Source organism: Aotus nancymaae, unplaced genomic scaffold (assembly GCF_030222135.1).
Source record: "Aotus nancymaae isolate 86718 unplaced genomic scaffold, 86718_ANA_hifiasm-v0.15.2.pri h1tg000053l, whole genome shotgun sequence".
Taxonomy (NCBI): domain Eukaryota; kingdom Metazoa; phylum Chordata; class Mammalia; order Primates; family Aotidae; genus Aotus; species Aotus nancymaae.
The window spans coordinates 12,746,043-12,767,859 of record NW_026988467.1 but is presented as its reverse complement, the minus strand read 5'-3'; the positions used below and the strand labels follow the sequence as shown (position 1 = coordinate 12,767,859).

Below are 21,817 nucleotides of genomic sequence, written 5' to 3'. Positions count from 1 at the left end.
TAGCTGGGATTACAGGCATGTGCTACCACACCAAGCTAATTTTTGTATTTTTGGGAGAAATGGGGTTCCACCATGTTGGTCAGGCTGGTCTCGAACTCCTGATCTCAGGTGATCCACCTGCCTCGGCCTCCCAAAGTGTTGGGATTACAGGCGTGAGCCACTGCACCCAGCCGCCTCCCTGTTCTTATCTGCAAAAGACGAATAAAAAGATCACCCCTGGCATGGGCTGGTTGCAAGGATTTAAATGAGTTAATAGACACAAAGCGCCTAGAATCACACCTGGTGACAGCGTCTGGGCATCAAACACCAACCTCCCCCACTGAGGAGGGTCCCCTCTCCTCCCAGGCTCTGACACCACTGTCCCCACATCCAGTGACCTTGTCATTTCCCTCCCCACTCACCATCAAGAACCACACACACATAGGAATATAGAATTTTATCTTCTTTTAGTTAAAAAAAATAATCGTACCACAGAATGAAGAAGTTGCTTTTTTTTGAGGGGGAAGGGAGGGTGAGAAGGGAGGAAAAAAAAGCAGAAAGCCCAAAGAAAAGAACCTTTTATATTCATCTGTATAAACATATCAGCTAAGGCAAACGCAATCCGGGGCCGAGGCTGCTGCGCGGGGCTCGGTGCCTCCTAATCTCTGCAGATTCTAAGGCCAAAAAATAAAACCTCTGCAAGTCCGCGTAGCTTCGAGGACTCCTGGGGCATTTTACTAAAATAAAGAGTTATCGAGTTTAAAAAGCAGTGACGCCATTATGACACACACTGAAAGTTGCATAACTGTGGCCTCGAGGGCCACTCACTTGTTTGGACTGAGTGATGGTCACAGTTTCACGACACAGCAACAGACACCACACACGGGGACACGTGGGAAGCTGTGGCCGAACAGGGCCGATGGCGTGGGCCTGCCCACGACCTGTCTGGTGCCAGGCACCAGGGGGCTGGGGTCCCCATGCTTCTTTGAGGGGGTGGGCATGACAGGCAGGTCGCTGGTGATGAGGCGGTGGACATCACTTGGGGAGGGATGGCGGGAGAGGGCTGGACAGGCCCTCGCTGCCCACTGCCCGGCGCATGCAAACACACTAAAAGCACTTCTTGGACGCTTCTCGGAGAATCAAGATGAAACGCTGGTTTCCTTCCCTAGGAAGGCGCCAATTCCTCCTCCCACCCCTTTCTCCAGAGCCCCCTGGGACCCTCGGGTGTTCTAGTGGGGTGCTGAGGAGCAGTGTCTCTGACCCCCAGAACATTCCCTGCCCTTGATCCCACGGCATACTTGGCAGGGGGTGGGCCCGTGAGGTAGATTGGCACAGCTGCCCCCACACCCTGCCTGACTGGGCCCCAGAGATCTGGGGGTCTCCAAGTCAGCATGGGGGGTCTGGGTCCCTTCACCAGAACAGAAGCTCCCCACCCCCTGCCCCATTTCAGCAGATAGAAGAGGCAGAGGTGGAGGAAAAGGCCCTGGGGAGGGTCCCCTGGTGCCTCCAACAAGCCCCTTGCGTCCCACTTTGGGGGGACAGCCCTGATTCTATCTTTTCTGCTGTCTCCCAGTCTGGGAAGGGGCTTGCAGGGGGCCCCAGGCGCGCTGCGGCCTGCTGGAGGAGGGCAGGAGTCCCTGGGTGGGTGGGAGGGGAAAGCATGGAGGGCAGGCACACGGGCCGGGAAGGACCTAGGGCCAGGAGCTGGGCCCAGGGCAGCGCTGGAGCAGGCAGCGGGGCAGCCAGGGGTGCAAGATCGCCCAGGGATTGCCAGGGAGGGCCGGGCCAGGCACGGAGCCAGTGCCTGCATCATGGCCTCGAGAAGAGCGGAAGGGAGCGGGGAGGGCAGGGCCACCTCCGTCAGACCCCTGAACTTGCTCCGATCGCAGACATTTTTAAGTTTTTAGTATGGTCCCGTCAGACAGAGGCAAGGATTCAGGCTCAGCCTCCCATGCGCCACCCTCGCCCACCGCACTGGGGCAGGGACAGGGTGGTCAGCTGCAGCCCCCGCTACTTAAAGGTGGACTGCAGCTCCTTGAAGGCCGCTTTCCGCTGCTTCATCTCCTCTGCCTGCTTCTTCCTTTCCTCCTGCTCTGCCTTGATCTCCTCCTCGAAGCGGCTGGACACGTTGATGGCCTGGACCTGCGGGGGTGTGGGGGTGAGGGGGTCAGAGCTGGATGGTGTGTGTTGGGGGTGCTCTGTGCTATGGCTGCTTTTTCTTTTTTTTTTTTTTTGAGATGGAGTCTTGCTCTGTCTCCCAGGCTAGAGTGCAGTGGTGCAATCTTGGCTCACTGCAACCTCCACCTCCCGAGTTGAAATGATTCTCCTGCCTTAGCCTCCCAAGTAGCTGGGATTACAGGTGCCTGCCACTGCACCCAGCTAATTTTTGTTTTTTTTTTTAAGTAGAGACAGGTTTTCACCATGTTGGCCAGGGTAGTCTCGAACTCCTGACCTCAGGTGATCCACTCTCCTTGGCCTTCCAAAGTACTGGGATTACAGGCGTGAGGCACCAGGCCTGGACTTTTTTTTTTTTTTTTTTTTGAGATGGAGTCTCGCTCTATTGCCTGGGCTGGAGTGTGATGGCATAATCTCAGCTCACTGCAACCTCTGCCTCAGCCTCCTGAGTAGCCGGGACTAGAGGCACGTGCCACCATACCCGGCTAAATTTTTTTTTTTTGAGACGGAGTCTCACTTTGTTGCCCAGGCTGGAGTACCATGGCACAATCTCAGCTCACTGCAACCTCCGCCTCCTGGGCTCAAGTGACTCTCCAACCTCAGCCTCCCAAGTAGCTGGGACTACGGGCACCTGCCACCATGCCTGGCTAATATTTTGCATTTTTAGTAGAGATGAGGTTTCACCATGTTGGCCAGGCTGGTCTCGAACTCCTGACCTCAGGTGATCCACCCACCTCGGCCTCCCGAAGTGCTGGGATTACTGGGCCAGGTATACAGAAATCACTCAATATATGCTCCCTATGTGAAGGAAGGGATGTCTTCCCTGAAGAGCCACCGAGCCCGGCTATGGCTGCTTTTTCTGGGGTCTCTTCTGGCTCAGGCTTCTGCTGAGTCCTACCCAGCAACACAAACAGCCTGACCTCACCAGCTCCGACCCTGGGTCAGGCACTTCATTCACCTCCCTGAGTCTCCGTTTTCCTACTGAGAATCCGGCACCCAACAACTCCGGTTTTGTGGAGTTGCTGAAAGGATTCAAAGAGAGAACGTATGTCCTGCGGCTGATGCAGAGCAAGGGCGCTCGGAGGGAGTCACACATGCTGCTGCCATCCTGATCCTCCGCTTCCTGTCCGGGGAGCCCAGCGGCACACCCAGTTCCACTGATGAACCCTGAAAAGTTCCACCACTGCTCAGAAGCCCCGAGGGCGGTGGGAGGCAGTCCCTGGAAGGAATCTCCTTAGCTTAGCAAAAAACCAGAAACAAGGCGGGAGCACTGGGACTCTAGGTGGGCAGGACCCAGGAGCCACTGGACCACACATGTCCCCTCCATCTGAGAACCTGCTGGAAGGGGAGGGTACGGTGCATACAGGTGCCCTCTGGGCCCCCAGGCTTCCTCCCAGGCTGGGGCTGGTGTCTCCCGGGAACCCTGGAGAGCCAGTGCTGTTTCTGGGCACGCCCTGCGGTCTCCTGGGCCCTTCCCTCCTAAGGCCCAGTCCTCTGGGGTAGCAGCTCAGTGTGCCAGGGCTGGGGCAGCTCAAGGTAGTCCCTGTCCCCTTTTCAAGAGTACACCCCCTCATCCACCCCCTGGCGGCTGCGAAGTCTCTCAGCCAGGAGTGGGAGGGGACAGAAGACAGAGCGCGTGGGCCTGGCCCAGTCTGGCAGGGTGTCAGCTTCATCTCTGTCTGCAGCCTCGGCAGGAACGGGAAGGGGACGTATTAACTTCGCGCCGACCCAGGGTCCCTGTGTCCTGGAGCGTGGGTCAGGGCACCCCTCGGGCTCCTCACCTTGGCCTCAAAGAAGCTCTTGGCCCCCTTGACGCCCTCACTGGAGACGTCGATCTCAGAGAGGCGGGCCAGCACGCACAGCCCGCTGTCCTCCTGAAGCTCCCCGGCCGCCGCCTTTCGGAATATCAGGAGGAACTGCAGTGGGGAGAGAGGTACGCGGTGTCAGGGAGGGAGGGGGCGGAGCACGCGGTGTCAGGGAGGGAGGGGGCGGAGCACGCGGTGTCAGGGAGGGAGGAGGTGGAGCCGGAGACCCTGGCCACACCCAGGCCCCAGTCTCAGGCCTCCCCTGGAGAGAAGGACTGGGGGCCAGTGAGCTGGGTCTCCCCTCAGTGCTCCTGTGGCCCCCACTGTCCCGGGCTTCTGCACATTTGTACGACGGGAGGTGATGTGACTCATCTGCACCCCAGGATGCCAGGCTACTACAGCCCTGCCCTGTCCACGCCAGCTCCCGACCACATGGCCTCGGCCAACCTCTTACCTTTGCCTCCCACTGTTCCCCAATGAACCTACTCTGCGTTCCATTTATTGAGTCCTAAAGGTATCATGACAGAATGAGGGAGCCTCTGAGACAGTAAAAGACGTGCCCCAAGTCTCGGTGCCTAAAAGTGTCAAAGGGATTCGAACCCGCGTCCTCTAAGCTGTTGCCCCGCACTGCCCACACCTCCCTCCCAGCCACTCGCATGCCTCCGCCTGCCCCGCTACCTCTCTCCCTCCCCTCATCCTTCATGCTTCCTGCCAGGCCTCCTGGGCCCCACTTGGGCCTCGAGTCCCCCACCTAACCCTGTGCTGCCTGGGGTCCAGTATCGCTGCTGTCTGGCCTGGGGCCTCCATTTCCTTCCCTGCAACACAGGCTTGCCCCTGGCTCTCGTCTCAGAGTGAGAGCCCGGGCGTGAAGTCACCCGGTGCCATGCCCTCTTCCTCTGCATCACAGCACTGATTTCCCTCTGTGGCGTCTCCCCCTCTACGCGTCCAGGAACCTTCCGGCACAGGGCCTTTCTCTACGCCAGAGCCTGCTCAGGGTATATATGCTCCCTATGTGAAGGATGGGATGTCCCTCCTTCCTCTTCCTCCCTGAAAGCATCTCAGAACCCTCCCTGGTGCCTGCTCCAACAGGCCCTCTGAAGCCTCACTCAGCCAAGTAGCAGCTGCTCACAGCTGCTGTTCGATGGCATGGTCTCTTCCGGGCCACCAGATCTTCAGGTGAAGTCCCCACTGGGGGAGTGACCCTGGGGACGGGGCTTACCTCCCGGAAGCTCAGCTTGCTGTCAAAGTCCTCATCCACCTCCTTGATCATGTTTTTCAGGCCCAGGTGGGTCTGGGGGGCCCCAAGTTTCTCCATCATGAGCTTTAGCTCCATCAGGTCGATGAAGCCGTCCCGCCCGGCATCATACCTGCAGGTGCAAAGAGAGAGGACACCTTGGCACTGGCTCAGTGAGTGAGGCTGCAGGCTTGAGTGCAACGAGACTAGGGGCTCAGAGGACATCTCCCACCAACCGTATCATCCCGTCACCGCCAGAAGGGAACTCAGCCCAGGCAGAGGACCCATATGTGGCTTAGCTCCTGCTTGGTTACCTCTGATGACAGGGAACTCACCACAGGGCCTGGCAGCCTCCTGCATGCAGAACAGCGCTAACTTAGGGACAAGCCTGAGGGACAAGGAAGCTGAAATGACCGCCTCCCTGTGCGGAATGTGATGGCACAGACAGTGAGAAGGAATTCTCTGTTTTTCTTTTTTTTTTTTGAGATGGAGTCTAGCTCTGTCACCCAGGCTGGAGTGCAGTGGCTCAATCTCGGCTCACTGCAGTCTCCGCCTCCCGGGTTCAAGCGATTCTCCTGCCTCAGCCTCCCAAGTAGCTGACACTACAGGTGCACATCACCACACCCAGCTAATTTTTTTATGTTTAGTAGAGACAGTGTTTCACCATGTTGGCCCAGCTGGTCTTGAACTTCTGACCTCAAGTGATCCACCCCACCTCAGCCTCCCAAAGTGCTGGGATGACAGGTGGGAGCATGGCCGAGAAGGAATTCTCAATACCATGGCGGGGTGGATCAGGCTGTGAGCTGAGCACTCGCTGACCACCTCCGTGACCAGCTGGCTTACTGGCATCTCCATGGGCACTTGGGGACATCTCAGCCCCACCCTAGGTGGCAGAACCTTGCATGGTTTCTCAACCTCAGACCTTAAACAGTCTGGACAGAATAAATCCTTGCCGAAGGGGCTGTCCCTGTGCATTGCGGGATGTTTATGGTAGCATCTTTCCTGAGTTGTGACAGCTAAAAATGTCTCCCAGACATTGTCAAATGTCCCTAGGGGGGTAAAAGCACTCCCCGTTGAGAAGCACTGGAATAGGGGATGTGACATGGGTGTGGAAGGCGGCTTCCTTCCATGTGATAAATGACTGTTCTTACTCAGCACCCTGTGTACCGGGGGGGGAGGGGTTCTATTTCATGCCCCCAGCTTGCCCTACATACTGGGAAGGAGGGTAAAAAGCACACAGTAGGTGCTCAAAAATGTGGAATGGAGAGATAAGACGTGAATGAATGAAGGGGTATCTAAGGCAGGGTCTCTGCCTTTGTCAAGGGTACAGAGCAGGAGGGAGGCGGGAGGCAGGGTGAGGTCGCAGGAGGCGGCCTGGTGTGTCCTGGGTGGTACAGTGCCTGCAGGGAGCGGTGGAGACTGGCAGGGCGGTGGAGAAGCCAGAAACAGGCATCAGGTGATACAGATGCCTCCCCTCCGCCCTGCACACTCAGGTTCTCTTTTTTCTACCACTAACAACCTGGCAGAGACACGGATGGGGTCGGGGGCAGAGTCTAAGTGTTCCTCGACTGGCCTCTTTGCAGTAAGAGTCTAGGTGGCCTCTCTGCCTGTTCCCTGGCTGGGAAGGTGTCAGCAGTTCCTGGAGCACATAGCCTGGTGCAAGAGGGTGAGGCGCTGTTTGTCCAGCTGGCCTCTCTTATCAACCAAACACCTGCCCCACCGGTATCTGGGAACAGTGTGGGAGAAAGACAAGATTGGGGCTGGGGAAAGTGATCCTGGAGTTGGTAAAATGGGCTTTTCTTTTTTTTTGAGACGGGGTGTCGCTCAGTTGCCCAGGCACGATCACAGCTTACCGCAGCCTCTACCTCCCAGGCTCAAGCCATCTTCCCACCTCAGTCTCCCAGAGTGCTGGGATTGCAGGCATGCGCCACCCTGCCCTGCCAAAATGGGTTTATCTGCACCTAAAGAAGACTTGTGCGGTCCCCAAGGCTGGGTGACAGTGCTGGCGACAGCAGCACAACACAGGGGGCTGTTCCAGAACCCTACGTCCTGGGCGCTGGAGATCCTGCATGAATGTCTCATTTCTGCACCTTCTTCTGGGCTCCCCGGCTCCCGTCGCCTTCTCTAGTTAGGTGTTCTTAACCTAACAGCAACCGCGTGCTGAAATCTGTCTTTGTGCTGGGAACTGCTTACTTTACTTGATCCTCCTAATAACCTTATTTTACAACCAAGGCTCAGAGAGGTTAAGTGACCCACCCACAGTCACACAGCAGTAAGGAGAGAGCTGAACTTCTACCCTAGGTCTGCTGGGCTCATAAACTTGCACATTTGCTCTGTACCCAGCCCCTCCCCCACGTGTCCTGAGGCTGTTGCCGAACACAGACGGCTGGAGCTCAAGAGGAGCATTTGTGCGAGGAGTATAAATAGTTCACGAGCCAGTGAGTCAGTGGTTGGAAGTGACACAGCACAGAAAAGATGGGTCTTGGGAGCCCTGGAGGGAACACAGGGTCCTGAGGCCTTCTGCCCCACTGATGGGTGATGGCTGGGGTGGAGGCAGATGGGCCAGCAGCCCCTGTGGGCAGTGCCCACCTCTGTGGCAGGAGAAGGTGTGGGACTCAGAGGGTCAGGCAGGCCGAAGCTGTCACAGTCCAGCCTCTACCTGGAGCTGGAGGGCTCTGTGGGGCACAGCGGAGGTCCCTCCTGCCATCTCTGGACCCTGTTTGCTGGCTGGTGGAGGGCTGGGCGGGTTCCACATGACTGCAGTGCTGTGCGGGGGCACCTGCTGAGGGACCCAGTCTTTCCCGAGCCAAGTCACAAGGACTCCCCTCCTCAGTGCCCCCCAAGGAAAGCAAAGCCCTGCCGCTTTCTGACCCTGGGCTCCAGTGAAGGTCAGCGATGACACATCGGGCTCTGGAGCCAAAGTGCTGCGCTATTCAGCCACAAAATGCAGCAGCTCTTAAGCCGGGGTGCTCGTGCCCCCAGGGGACGTTTCTGGTTGTCATACCTGGGGAGAGGGTGTCAGTGGCATCTGGTGGGTGGAGGCCAGAGAAGCTCCTATAGGGCACAGGGTGGCCCCACCACAATGACCTGGCCCCGGCCACACACGGTGGCTCACGCCTGCAATCCCAGCACTTTAGGAGGCCGACGTGGGTGGATCACAAAGTGAGGAGTTCAAGACCATCTTGGCCAACATGGTGAAATCCCATCTCTATTAAAAATACAAAAATTAGCCACACGTGGTGGCACATGCCTGTAATCCCAGCTACCAGCTAGTCAGGAGGCTGAGGCAGGAGAATCACTTGAACTCGGGTGGTGGAGATTGCAGTGAGCTGAGATTGTGCCACTGTACTCCAGCCTGATCAACAGAGAGAGACTCCATCTCCAAAAAAAAAAAAAAAAGACCTGGCCCAAATGCCAGTGGTGCTAAGGCTGAGAACCCTCCTGCAGTGGGGCCTCTCTCATGGGCCAGTGTGAGGAAGGACTGAGCCCATCCCTGTCAAGCACTCAGCTAGCTCCCAGCATACAGAGCTAGCTGCATAAACGGCAGTCACAGGCACTAAAACAAGATTGAATCACCTTCACTAAACTCCCGACGGGCCAGCACTTTCTCTTTACAACCCCTGCGCTCAGCAACCCTCCAGGTCCGGATTAGGGAAGCAGGGTTCTTATAGGTGAGGCCGCCGGCCCCATAACCAGCAGGTCAGGGGTTCAGGCCCCAGCCCTTGGGTCCCACATGCCTTTCCCTGAGCCCCAGCTTTATTTATTGCTCAAGTGCATGGGTTTCTTCTGAAGTCAGGGGCAGCTCAGTTTCAGAGGAAGTGCAGATAAAGTGTCCAGACTTGGATGGAAATGTGGGCTGTGGATCCCTCTGTCTTTGGCAGCTCCCAGCCCTGGCTGGGCCGCAGCTCAAACCATGATTTGAACCGCTGCCTCTATCAATCAAGGGCCAATCAATTACTGAGCTGGGCTCCATCCAGGGCAGGCTCTGGCCCCAAGGGGCTGGCTGAGGTGCCAAAGAGTTCTCACCAAGAGGAGGTGACGAGGGCTGCAAGAGGCCAGGTGCTGGGGTGGGAGGTAAAGCCCCCAGAGGCAACCGTGGAGGGGGCCGTTTCCAAGAGACTCCTGGGGAGTGGACATCTGCCCTGTGCCCTGGGCTCTGACGTGCTCTGGGGCAGGGGATCAGCCAGGTTTGGGGATCAATCTGATTGAAGATGGCCTTGAGGGTTTGTGCTTACATCAACTCTGCTGAGACTGACCTAGATCCAAACCCCAGCTCTGCCACCTGCTGGCAGAGTAACCCTGGTCAAGCTGTCAACCCCACAGACCTCAATTTCCTCTTCTACATCATAGAGGTCAAAGGACTCATATCAGGATGGAGGCAAGGATTAAAAGAGATGATACAAGCAGACCCTCAGCACAGAGCCTGGTCCACAGGAAGCACTTCATACACACCTACTATGCTAAGAACCAGTTAGTATTATTGCTAACATCTACCTTTAAGATTATTAAAGAGTAAATGAGACTGGATGCAGCAGGTCAACACCTGTAATGCCAGCCTTTTGGGAGGCTGAGGTGGGAGGCTCACTTAAGCCCAGGAGTTTGAGACCAGCTTGGGCCACACAGCGAGACCACATCTCTTTAAAAAAATAAAAATAAAATTAGCTGGGTATGGTGGTGTATGCCTCTGGTCCCAGCTACTTGGGAGGCTGTAGTGGGAGGATCATGTTAGCCAAGGAGGTTGAGGCCGCAGTGAGCCCTGAATGAGCCACTGCACTCCAGCCTGGGCAACAGAGTGAGACCTTGTCTTAAAAAACATGGCCGGGCGCGGTGGCTCAAGCCTGTAATCCCAGCACTTTGGGAGGCCGAGGCGGGTGGATCACGAGGTCAAGAGATCGAGACCATCCTGGTCAACATGGTGAAACCCCGTCTCTACTAATACAAAAAATTAGCTGGGCACGGTGGCGCGTGCCTGTAATCCCAGCTACTCAGGAGGCTGAGGCAGGAGAATTGCCTGAACCCAGGAGGCGGAGGTTGCGGTGAGCCGAGATCGCGCCATTGCACTCCAGCCTGGGTATCAAGAGCGAAACTCCGTCTCAAAAAAAAAAAAAAAAAACAAACTGGCCAAGCGCAGTAGCTCACACCTGTAATCCCAGCACTTTGGGAGGCCGAGGTGGGTGGATCACCTAAGGTCAGGAATTCAAGACCAGCCTGGCCAAGATGGTAAAACCCTGTCTCCACTAAAAATACAAAAATTAGCCAGGCTTGGTGGCGGGCTCCTGTAATCCCAGCTACTAGGGAGGCTGAGGCAGGGAACTGCTTGAACCCGGGAGGCGGAGGTTTCAGTGAGCTGAGATCACTCCACTGCACTCTAGCCTGGGTTACAAAGCAAGACTCTATCTCAAAACCCAAAAACCAAAACCAAAACCAAAAAACAAAAATGAAAACGAGATTCCAGATATAAAATGCCCGGCACATAGTGGGTCCTTAAAACCTGTTAATTTTATCATCATCATAATAGCAGTTGTTATATCAAGAAGTTTTTGTGTGTCACATATACACGTCATATACTTCACATATACAATATAAAAAGGGTGATGATGTTAGAATCATGATAAAAAACACGCTGGCTTCTCCCACAGGCTCCAGTCCTGATTGCTGGTATAGGGCTGGGAGGCAGGGCTTGTGGTGGCTTGGCCTGGAGGTGGGGGTGGACTCGATGACCCAGGGGTCCTCTCCATCACAGCCCCTCCTCTGATGCCCACTTCTCCCCTACTAGGCCTGACCCAAAGCCCCAGCATCTCTGGGAGGTGGGAAGACAGACGGCCGCCGGACAAAGCCCCTGAACAGGGAGAGAGGAGCCTCAGGGAGCGAGGAACCTTCCCTCGGGGTTGGAGGGACGTGATAAAGGTGTTGGGTGGGGGTGTGAGGGGCATGGGTGAGTTAGAGGGGAGGGGGACAACTGCCAGTACCAGAGAGAACAAGGTTCCACAATGCCTGGGAACAGGCATCTCCCTGGCTAGGGGGCCTCTCACCCACCAGCCCTTCTCCCTGAGCTGAAACCGAGGTTGCAGGTGGCTTAGAGGATCCAGAAAAAGTGAGGTCGGCCCGCAAGATCCACCCAGGCAGCCTGCTCTACCCGTTTTACATCATGTAGGGAAACTGGGCCCAAGTGGGCCGCGACCGGCCTAAGGTCACACAGCCGGCAGATTGCAGGATTCCAACGGCTGGAAGTTTTTCTCCTCCCTGCCCCCCTTCTCTTTTTCGTGGTCCCATGGAGGGTCTGAGTGCCTAGCGTGGTGCCTGTTTGGGAAGGCCAATGCCATTCGGCAGGACTGGCAGAAAGCGCCCGGCCTGGGAGCTCAGCTCTTCTCTCCAGCACTGGAGGGAGGCTGCGGGCCTGGCACCGTGCCCACATTCCTATCTGCCTCCCCCTGAATAGTTCCCGCCAGGGAGGGCTGAGCAGCTGCACCCTGGGCTGGGGACTGAATCCCCACCCATCCCCCTCTTGAAAGCGGAGCAGCCGGCTACCCTCAGGACAACTCTTCCCTTTGGGGTGAGCGTGGTCCCCAGCTGGTTGCTTCCCTGCCCCTGCCCCCTCCCCCGTTCTGATAACTAGGGAGTCACAGGGGTAGGCAGTAGCGGCGTCAACCATGCGTAGTGCGGACGCCCCAGCCTTACACCCAGGCCAGCCCCACGTCATAACCTATCATCATTCCTGGCTACTGAGTCTGCTGAGCACTTGCTGTGTGCCAGGCACAATGCCAAATGTTTGCATCAGATCCTCACAAGAAGTCCATGAAGCAGGCATGAACATCCCTATTTAACAGACAAGGAGAGTGAGGCTCAGAGGGGAAGTGACTTGGCCTAGGTTGTAGGTGACAAGAGTGTCTCTGGGCTCTGAACCAGGCCTGATCAAACACATGCACTCTTACTATGCTATGCCCTGAGGCCTATCGGGACACAGCAGAGAACTCCAGGGTTGGAAGGGATATTGGAGGCCATCCCACTCAGCCCTTCCTGAAAATCAGATTCCGAATGCAGTTCTCTGTTTAATGCCTTGAATACCTCTGAGGACAGGAAGCTCATTGCGTACCCAAGAGGGCCCAACTTGGCTTCGGAACTATCAGAATGTTGCTCCTTGGCTGGGGGCAGTGGCTCACGCCTGTAATCTCAGCACTTTGGGAGGCCGAGGCAGGCAGATCACTTGAGGCCAGCGTTCGAGACCAGCCTGGCCAACATGGTGAAACGCTGTCTCTACTAAGAATATAAAAATTAGCTGGGTGTGGTGGTGCATGCCTGTAATCTCAGCTACTCGGGAGGCTGAGGCAGGAGAATCGCTTGAACTCGGGAGACAGAGGCTGCAGTGAGCCAAGACTGTGCCACTGCACTCCAGCCTGGGCGACAGAGCAAGACTCTGTCTCAAAAAAAAAAAAGTAAGTTAATCCTCATGCAGGCCCCCTGCAGCTGCGCTGCACAGTCTGATGGCAGAAGGAAGCAGAGTCATCACAGCCACTGCACATCGGAAGGTGGGAGCACAGGGGACCCCAATTCTGTCTCTCCTGACTCCTGTCCCAGGCTTTGCTGATGGCCCCTCTGGGTGTGTGGGTCCCAGGAGGACAGATAACTGGACAGGGTGGGTGTTGTGTATGGGCTCAGGAGCCCTCAGGCCCCCCTGACTTTGGGCTCAGCTGTCCCAGTTCCTGCATGTCCCCACCCCAAGACCGTCTGACTCATGGGGAAGCCCAGTGCTCACCACTTCCTCTAGTCCTATCTGGGACTCTCACACTTGACCTGTTGCCCTGGGTCAGCCAAGTAGGGTATGGAGGTGGGGAGGAGAAAGAGAGAGAGGAGAGAGAGAGAGAGAGAGACATAGAGAGACAGACGGAGAGCATACAAGTGTGGTGCTCAGCGCTCCCCCATGGAGGGTAAGGTGGGAGCCCCCAAGCAATTTGCTGGGGGGCTGTCAGGGCTCAAAGGCATCCCAATCTGGGGTTCAACAACCTCACGCTGCACCTGCAGCCCTTCCTGCCGGCTGCCCTCTTCACTTCTTGCTCTTCATAATCATTTTTGTTATGATAGTGATTATAAAGAATATTTGTTGAATGCCTAATATCAATAGAACCCAGTGCTTACAATGTAACTTATTTACTCCATTCATCTTATCCTCTTACAGCTCAGACAGTCACCTGCCTAAGGATAACCTTAGGTCAACCTCAGGCAAGCGGTGGGGAGATGGCCGTGCGGGGGCCTCAGTCGCGGTTTAGCGCTTCTTAACCATCAATGTGTACAGCCGGTGAAGCTGGTTACAGGGCAGATTATGGGCCAGGCTCGGTGGCTCATGCCTGTAATCCCTGCACTTTGGGAGAATGGCTTGAGGCCAGGAGTTTGAGACCAGCCTGAGCAACATAACAGGACCCCATCTCTACAAAAATAAAAAAAATTAGCTGGATGTGGTGGCATGTACCTATAGTCCCGGCTACTCAGGAGGCTGAGGTGGGAAGATCACTGAAGCCCAGGAAGTTGAGGCTGCAGTGAGCTATGATCGTACCACTGCATTCCGTCTAGGTGACAGAGCAAGACCCTGCCTCTTGAAAAAATGCAGTCTGGTAACTCTGGGGTGGAGCCTGAGCCTCTGCATTCCTTTTTTTTTTTGTTTTTGTTTTTGAGACAGAGTCTCGCTCTGTTGCCCAGGCTGGAGTGCAGTGGCGCGATCAGCAACCCCTGCCTCCTGGGTTCAAGCAATTCTCCTGCCTCAGCCTCCTGAGTAGCTGAGATTACAGGTGTATGCCACCATGCCCAGCTAATTTTTGTATTTTTAGTAGAGACAGGTTTCACCATGTTGGCCAGGATGGTCTCGAACTCCTGACCTTGTGATCCTCCCACCTCGGCCTCCCAAAGTGCTGGGATTACAGGTGTGAGCCACCACGCTTGGCCGAGCCTCTGCATTTCTAACACACTCCAGGGCGGTATCATTGCTGGTGTTTGGGCCACTGTAAGGGTTCAGAGGACTTGGAGCCAGGGAGGCCCGGGTTCAAACCCTGCTTCTGCCCCTTACCAGCTGTGTGACTTTGGACAGGTCACGTAACCTTTCTGAAAGCCCAGCTTCCTCATCTGTGAAATGGGTGAGGATAGCGTTGCAGGATAAGAAAGGACTGAATGGGAGGCAAAGCGCCTGGATGGAAGCGCCTGACGGCTCAGGACTCCCTGGGTGGCCTGGCTCCGACCTGGCCACACCTTTCTGGCAGTGACCCCTGCTTCTCTGCTGTCCTTGAAAAGCGGAAGTCAGCCAAGGAGAAGTCCACCTGGCAGTCAGGGGAACTCAGCTGCTCCAGGGTGGGGACCTTCCCTGCTGAGGCTGCAAAGTGACTCCGCCTCTGCCCGTGGGGCTGGCCTTGCAGAAAGGACCTCTGACCTCCCCTGAGGCAGGGCCTGCAGTCCTGGAGCCTAGACTCTCACAGCAGAAACTACGCCCAGGCCTTGGACCTAGGTGGCATGGAGGAGAGAGAGGAGGCGAAGAGAGGGCAGGAAGTGTGGACCAAAGAGGAACCAAAAGTCCTGGGTTGGGGATGTGGGGGGAGGAGAGGTGACTCAGACACTGAAGCAAGGGGAAGTGGGAGGAGCAGAGTAAGGACTAAGGCTGGGAAATCCTCCCTCCCCAGGGGTGTGGGGCATTCTTGCCACCCCCTGACCCTAAGCTGCAGGTGAAGTACTCCACTTCTCTCAGGCTCTGGGAAGCTCCCCCAAGCCCCAACCACAAACTCGGCTTCACTTGGCCCCCAGGGGCTCCTTGCAGGAGGATCTGGTTCTAATCCTGTCACTGCCGCTTAATATAATCTTAGACAAGTGACAATCGCTTTGAGCCTCAGACTCCTCATCTGTCAAATAGGGATAAAAATGATAGTATCAGGCTGGGCGCGGTGGCTCATGTCTGTAATCCCAGCACTTTGGGAGGCTGAGGCAGGCAGATCACTTGAAGTCAGAAGTTCAAGACCAGCCTGGCCAAAATGGTGAAACCCCATGTCTACTCAAAAAAGAACAAAAAATTAGATGGGTGTGGTGGTGTGTCCTGTAGTCCCAGCTACTTGGGAGGCTGAGGCAGGAGAATCACTTGAACCCAGGAGGCGGAGGCTACAGTGAGCCAAGATCACGCCACTGCACTTCAGCCTTGGCAGCAGAGCGAGACTCCATCTCAAAAAAAAAAAGGAAAAAAAGTATTAATCTCATTGTGCTGGTGTGAGAATTCAATTCAGTTCTCCAAATAATATACATAGGCTGCTCCAGGAATGGCTGGAACTAGTGGCTCTGTTTAACAAGGAGGGGCACAGAGGGGGGGGCTGGCTGCAAAGAGAACATCAGTACAGTGTTGTTCATGAGAGCTTTTGGTCCTCATGGCAGAAGGAAAGAAACCTTCCATTGCTAGCCCTGCAGGTACATCCTCTCTACTCACAAACCTCTATACATGTTTGTTCTATATAAGACTGTAAGCCTGTTGAGGGCAGGAACTTGATTCATTTAACTCTCTAGATCTTGTAGTACAAAAACTTAATAAAATACCTGTTGGAAGAATGATCACATGTGTGGACTTTGTATTTTTCTTTTTTTTTTTTTTTGAGACAGTCTCGCTCTGTTGCCAGGCTGGAGTGCAGTGGAGCAATCTCAGCTCACTGCAACCTCTGCCTCCCGCGTTCAAGCAATTCTCCCACCTCAGCCTCCCGAGTAGCTGGGACTACAGGCATGTGCCACCATGCCCAGCTAATTTTTGTATTTTTTTAGTAGAGATGTGGTTTCACCATGTTGGCCAGGATGGTCTTGATCTCTTGACCTCGTGATCCGCCCGCCTCAGCCTCCCAAAGTGCTGGGATTACAGGCGAGAGACACCAAGCCCGGCCGAACTTAGTATTTTTCAAAAACGTCATCTATCATGCAAACAGCCCAGACGTCATGATGGGTTCTTTACAAAGACTCAGCTTTTTTATATCTAATCCTCAGAACTTTCCCAGGTAGGTTCTGGAGCCCCAGGGGAAACTGAGGCTCAGAGAAGCTGAGTACCCTGCCCGGAGCAACCCAGCTGGGTGGCCGCAGACGGGGAGAGCCCCCCAGAGCTGCTGTTTGCTTTCCCCTTTTTTGTGCCACCTGCCTTCCCCGTAACTAGGTGATAATGAATGCATTTCTCCCTTTTTGTTATTTATCAAAGCCATATGCAGCTGTCAATCAGAGTGGCTTTCAGCAGGAGAGAAGGAGGGCTCTAACCCTGGGTCCTGTCACTAGGGCCCAAAGCAAAGGGCTGTCGCCAACTGGCAGGCCCAGAAGCTCCGCTGGCGGTAAGTGGTGGCAGCCAGCGGGTGTTGTGGAGCTGCCTCTGAGCCAGCCGCCATGACCACTTCCAGGACCCCATGAGGGGCCCAGGAGTGGGTGTATGCTCAGCTGGGGATGGCAGTGACAGTATTTTAGTAACGACTTGCTCTGTGCCAAGCACTGGGCTAAGCGCCGTACAACAACCCTGTGAGGTGGGTCCCCTGTCATCCCTGTTCCAGGGTGAGGAACAGAAGCTCCGAAGGGCTCCAGGGTCCACAGCTGGATTCAAACCCAGGGCTGCAGACTCCAGACCCTGCTGACTGCATCCAGGAAGGGCTCCTGCGAGAGGAGTGTCCCCCAGAGGTGGAGGGGTAGAGAGGAGGGGAGAGGAGGACGGGAGGCCTTCAGAGCCCGTGCAGGGAAGAGCTGGCCAGAAGGAAAGGGAAGCCTGCCTCTCTGATGCAAGGTGTCCTGAGATGAAGTGGCTGGGGACAAGGGTGGGGACGGGGCCTGTGAGTCTGGGCTAGAAGGCAGACAAGGATCTAGGGCATCGTCCTCAGATTCCACCGAAGCTTCAGAATTACATTTCCGGCAGGTCTCGGCTTACAAAACCCTCCAGAGACCCATCTAGGCTGTTGTCAGCCCAGGGGTGGGCACCCCCGGGACTCTCCAGGGCCATCCCATTCGCCTCCCTGACAGGAGGGTTCAGAGCCAGCCCTGGAGGGGCAGAGAGAGGGAAGGAGCAGCTGGGTGATCAGAGGTGCTGGGTGTAGCCTGGGGCTGCCCGGGGAGGAGGGGAGAGTCCTGGCTCCCAGGGGCAGGGAGACAGACGCTAAGGGTGTCATGTCCTCTGAGCCCGACCCTAAGACACCAGGGCCACTCTTCCCACTGTACAAGGTTTCGGCCTCACTGAAAACCTTTCTGTAACCCCGAGCAAGTCACCGCCTCACCTTTCTGGATCTTGGTTCCCTCTTCTGTAAAACGGGGAGAAGGGCTGGAGTCAACCCTCTAGGTCTCTCCCAGGAGGACCCTGAATGACTCTAGCTGTAAGACCAGTGATGGCTGAGAGTGTATCTTCCCCTGTTCCCTCTCTTCCCCCTCCATCTCCAGCCTCAGGAAGTATCTGCTGAATCAACACGGGATAGGTGGACCAGAAGGCCCTGGAAGGCAGTTCCAGCATCCAGAAGGGCCCAGGACCCCTCAGACATATGCAGGTCAGGGCTGAAGGACCTTTGGGGGTCATCAGGGATAGGATGCCCCTTTTACACGTGGGTAGACTGAGGCCCAGGGAGGACAAGTTGACTAGAGTGGAAGCCCAGCTACCTAACTCCTGGCCTCCAAGGAAAGGCCGGCTCCCATTCTCCTGCTGGCCTCGTGGTCTCCTGCCCTCTGCTCTGGTGTCTGGCTTCCTAGGAGGGTAGGCTCCCCTCCTCCCTGCCCTCTGCTCTCCCCAGAGCCCTGGCTCTGATGTCCTGGCTATGATCCTGGGCCCTGCTTAGACCCAGGAGGCTGCAGCCCCACTCGGACAGCAGAAGCAGAACGGGGGTTTTGTCTTCCACGAGAGCCCGTCTGTTGGCGGCGGGGGTGGGCTCCATTGGCACAGTGAAGCCTTGTTTCCTTGAATACACAATCTGCAGCTTTCCACCCTCACTCGGGCCCCGGCGGGCGGCACTTCCTTCCTAGAGGTCCAGCTTCCTGGCCCCTACCTGCCCCATCAGCCCTCCCCAAACGCTGGCAAGCAGTGCTGGTGCCAAGAGGTGGCTTGGAGGGGTCCAGCTCCCCTCAGTCTCCGTCACAGTACCTCTCATCAAACTAGCACCAGAAACAGCCCGTGTAAGAAAAAGTGAGTTTGCTGCGCAAAGAAGCTTCCAGAGTGTGCCCTCAGCCGCATGCCACTTCCAAACTGCAGCCTCCCAAGTCCCACTCATTTGCAGTGTCTGGGTTCTCCCAGAACGGCTCCATCTTTGTTTGGGTGGCCAGTGGGCAGCGAGGCTGTGGAAGCCCAGGAGGAGGCAGGCTCAGGGGGAAGGAGAGACCGGGGCTGGGGGTCTAGGGGTGGGGACATGAGCGGAAAATCTGCCACACACATGGAAGCAGGTGTTGCTGAAGGTTTTCCTACGTAAAAACAGATGTCTGTGATAGGAAACCCAGGAGAGGAAGAACCTGGGTTTTGGAATCACAGACCTGGGTTTGAATCCTGGCTCTAACGTCTTCTAGCTGGGTGGTCCTGGCAAGTTATTTAAGAGTCCTTGTCTGCACAAAGGTGAGGAAGAGCTCTGAGTCCCGGGGCTGTTTGAAGGACCTGGTGAGCGCCTCAGCATTATCAACACGGGGATCTCTGTGGGATCTGAATCAGCTCTGCACTGCCTCCCGGGGCAGTGACAGACAGTGACCCATACTCACCCCTGTGTCCACCCACCCACCCGGAGAGCACTCAAGTTATTCTTCCAGGAATCCTGGAAATCCTGCTCTCCCAATCTTGCCAGTCTTTGGCTGGGAAGAAACTTTAGAAGAACTCCAACCAAACTCCCTGGAGTCAAGGAGGTAGGCGCCCTGGGACTTTCTCAAAGAGGTTCAGAGGGGCCGGGGGTCAAGGACTTGATTTTCCCTCAGATGGACCTTGGGAAACTATGGGACTCCTTAGCCACCCCCAGCTGGGAATCAGAAATCTTTCCCCCTGCCTTGAGGCCAAATGTAGAAGCTGCCGCAAGCTGTGGTGAACAGGGGGAGAGCCTTTCTCAAACTGTGGGGTTGCAAAACGCCCCTTCCTGGGCTTCCGGCTTGATGTCTGGGCACGGACAGCTGCATGTGGCTGAGATGCACACCCCTGGTCTGCCCCCACCTCCCGCCCAGCCAAGGGGGAGCTGGCCTTGCGGCACCCTTCCCTCGGCATTGGGCTGCAGGTGCCAGGTGGGTTAGACCTCCTGGCTCACCCCCAGGACTCAGCCTCAGGCCAAAGCTATCTCCTAGAACCACTTCGGACCAGCACCCAGACCATGGAACAGAGGCTGTTCCCTCTCCAGGAGCCAGGGGCAGGGGCACAGGGAACAGGAGGTGGGGAAATGTACCAAAGGGAGGGGCCCTGGCACCTTCCCCATCCCCTGGGTACACACATGGCTGGGAGAGGGTGGCTGTGTATCTTAGACGCAACAGATTGGGACCCAGGGATGGGCCGGGGGGGAGCTGGGCCTTCTCTCTGTAGCCCCTCTACAGAGACATTAAGATTGTTTTGTGGGGGGACAAGCGGATGAGCCCACAGGCCTGGGGGTGCCCATCTACCCTGGTGAGGGCACAGCATGTAGAATCTGATAGAAAAAGGGTAAGGGTAGGGGTAACAGGGCAAGTCACACAGGAAGGGGCTATATGGAGTGGGGAGGAGAGACAGGGGGCCTTGTGACAGAAGCAGGTGAGTGGTGACTGCAGGCTGCTGGGTGCAGGGGGGTGGAGCTGGCAGGGGGAGGAGGGAGGGCTTCCAAGCACGAGGGGACTCAGCCCCCAGGGATGACTGGGGTGAGGTTTACAGGCCTGTGGAGGGGGAACAGGGCCAGGGGTCCCTTCCTAGGGAGCCCACTGTGCATGAAGGACTTGGGTCCTGGCTAATGAGTGGGTGGGGGCTGGGGGTGGAAGGGGCAAGTCTTTGCCTCCAGTTTGCTGGTAGATGCCGAATGACTGGAGAGGAAGTTGGGGGTGGTCCCTGCCCAGAACCCACCTTGAGGGACACCTGAGATAAGCAGAGGAAATGAAAAGACCCTAAGGAAAGGAATGTGGTTGGCATGCGGTGTTGCGAGGGGCGCTGGGGTGGGTGTCTACGGCCAGTGAGTGTTGGGGTCGGGGTGGGGGTGGGGAATGCGAGAAGCTGGGATGGGGGAAGGAAGGCCACCGAGTCTTCAGCCTCGGTGTGTGCGGTGTGGGGTAGGGGAGAAACGCCACTAACAGGGCGGAGGGCCTGGGACCCACACGTGTGGTGGTGGTGGCGGGGGTGGGATCGCAGGGTCTGCCGATTATCTGGAAGGAGGCTCGGGGTTCCCCACTCTGCGGGCGCGGCATGGTGTACCGAGGGCAGCACAAATACGAGGAGTCGCTGCGTGCCAGGGGCCGGGGGTCCCCCAGACCAACATGCGTGGTGGGATGCCCGGTCTCGATCTGGAAGGGGCCGCGGGGTCCCCACCCCCGGGGCGTCCGGGTTCGGGAGAGCTTGGCTAGCGGCAGGGGTCCCGGGGCGGCGCGGGATCCGGGGATCAGGGGGTTCGGGGGGTTCGGGGCCCGAGCCCGAGTCGCGGGGCGGGCGGGGGGCCGGGTCGCGCGGGCACTCACTGCTTGAACATCTTCTCCATGTCCTTGATCTGCTTCCTGGAGAACTCCTTGAACTCAGTGTAGGGGTTGAAGACGCGGCGGCTGGGCGACTGGGGCTCGCCGATGCCCTGGTTGAGGTCGGCGCGCCGCAGCAGCTTGGCGCTCAGCTCGCAGTCCGCGCTGCCCAGCGCCTCGGCCGCCTCGTCCGGCGCCCCCGCCGCCCCCGCCGCCGCCGCCCCGTTCAGCCCGGGCTGCTCCGCGGCCTCGCCGCCGCCCTCGCCCTCCATCTGCAGCCGCCGGCTCAGCTTGGTGGCCAGCTCGTCCGTGGCCATGGTGGCCCGTGCGGCGCTCGCCTCGGCCGGGCCCCTGCTCGCCGCGCAGCGCCGCCGGCCGCGCTCTTCCTCTTCCTGACACTCCCCGGGCCAGGCACCGCCCCCGAAGGTGGGACTTGGGCCCCGGCGGGGACCGCGCGCCCCGCCCCCATGCCCGGGCCCGCGCGGCGTGCGCGTGATCGCTCCTTGCCGCCGGGGGTCGAGTGTTCCCTGCGCTCCCCGCCCGCTGCCGTGTGCCCCCCGCGAGGCCGGGGAGCGCGGCGGAAAGCCATAGCCCCTCCTGGTGCCCTCTGTGGCAGCTGAGCGGGAGAGGTCCCGCTGGGGGTCCAGGCGGGAAGGAAGAGGGCTCCTCCCCCGCGGCTTGGGTGGGGAGCGGGGCTCGGGGGGCGCCGCCCCACCCCCTTCTCTGGAATCCCCACGCCATGAAGTCATAATCCTGTGTCTGTGACACCCTGTCGGTTGCCATGGAGACCACTCGCTGTTAAACACTGGCGTTCCCGATGAGGGCTGCAGGGGTTCCGAGGTGGACCTGGGCAGCAGAAACCCCTGTTTAGGGTGAACCGTGGCGGGCGCCGCTGGCCTCTTGGAAGAGGACAGACTAGCAGCTGTGAGGGAAATGGGACTGGGCTGCACCCCTGCAAGGGCCCCCGGAGACAGAGGGTGAGGGACGGGGAAGGGGCTGGTGGTCCTCTCTCCTGAGGCCC

General features: G+C 57.3%; 1 protein-coding gene across 1 annotated transcript; it reads right to left on the bottom strand.

Moving 5' to 3' along the window:
- Positions 1 to 429: 429 nt before the first annotated feature.
- Positions 430 to 21,197, bottom strand: EFHD2 (EF-hand domain family member D2). The gene is made up of 4 exons (XM_021668322.2): positions 20,803 to 21,197; positions 5,179 to 5,326; positions 3,936 to 4,070; positions 430 to 2,121 (listed from the first exon to the last, which is right to left on the bottom strand). Exons 1-4 carry the CDS (start codon positions 21,111 to 21,113, stop codon positions 1,990 to 1,992), a joined length of 726 nt encoding a protein of 241 aa, XP_021523997.2. The 5' UTR covers positions 21,114 to 21,197; the 3' UTR covers positions 430 to 1,989.
- Positions 21,198 to 21,817: the final 620 nt, after the last annotated feature.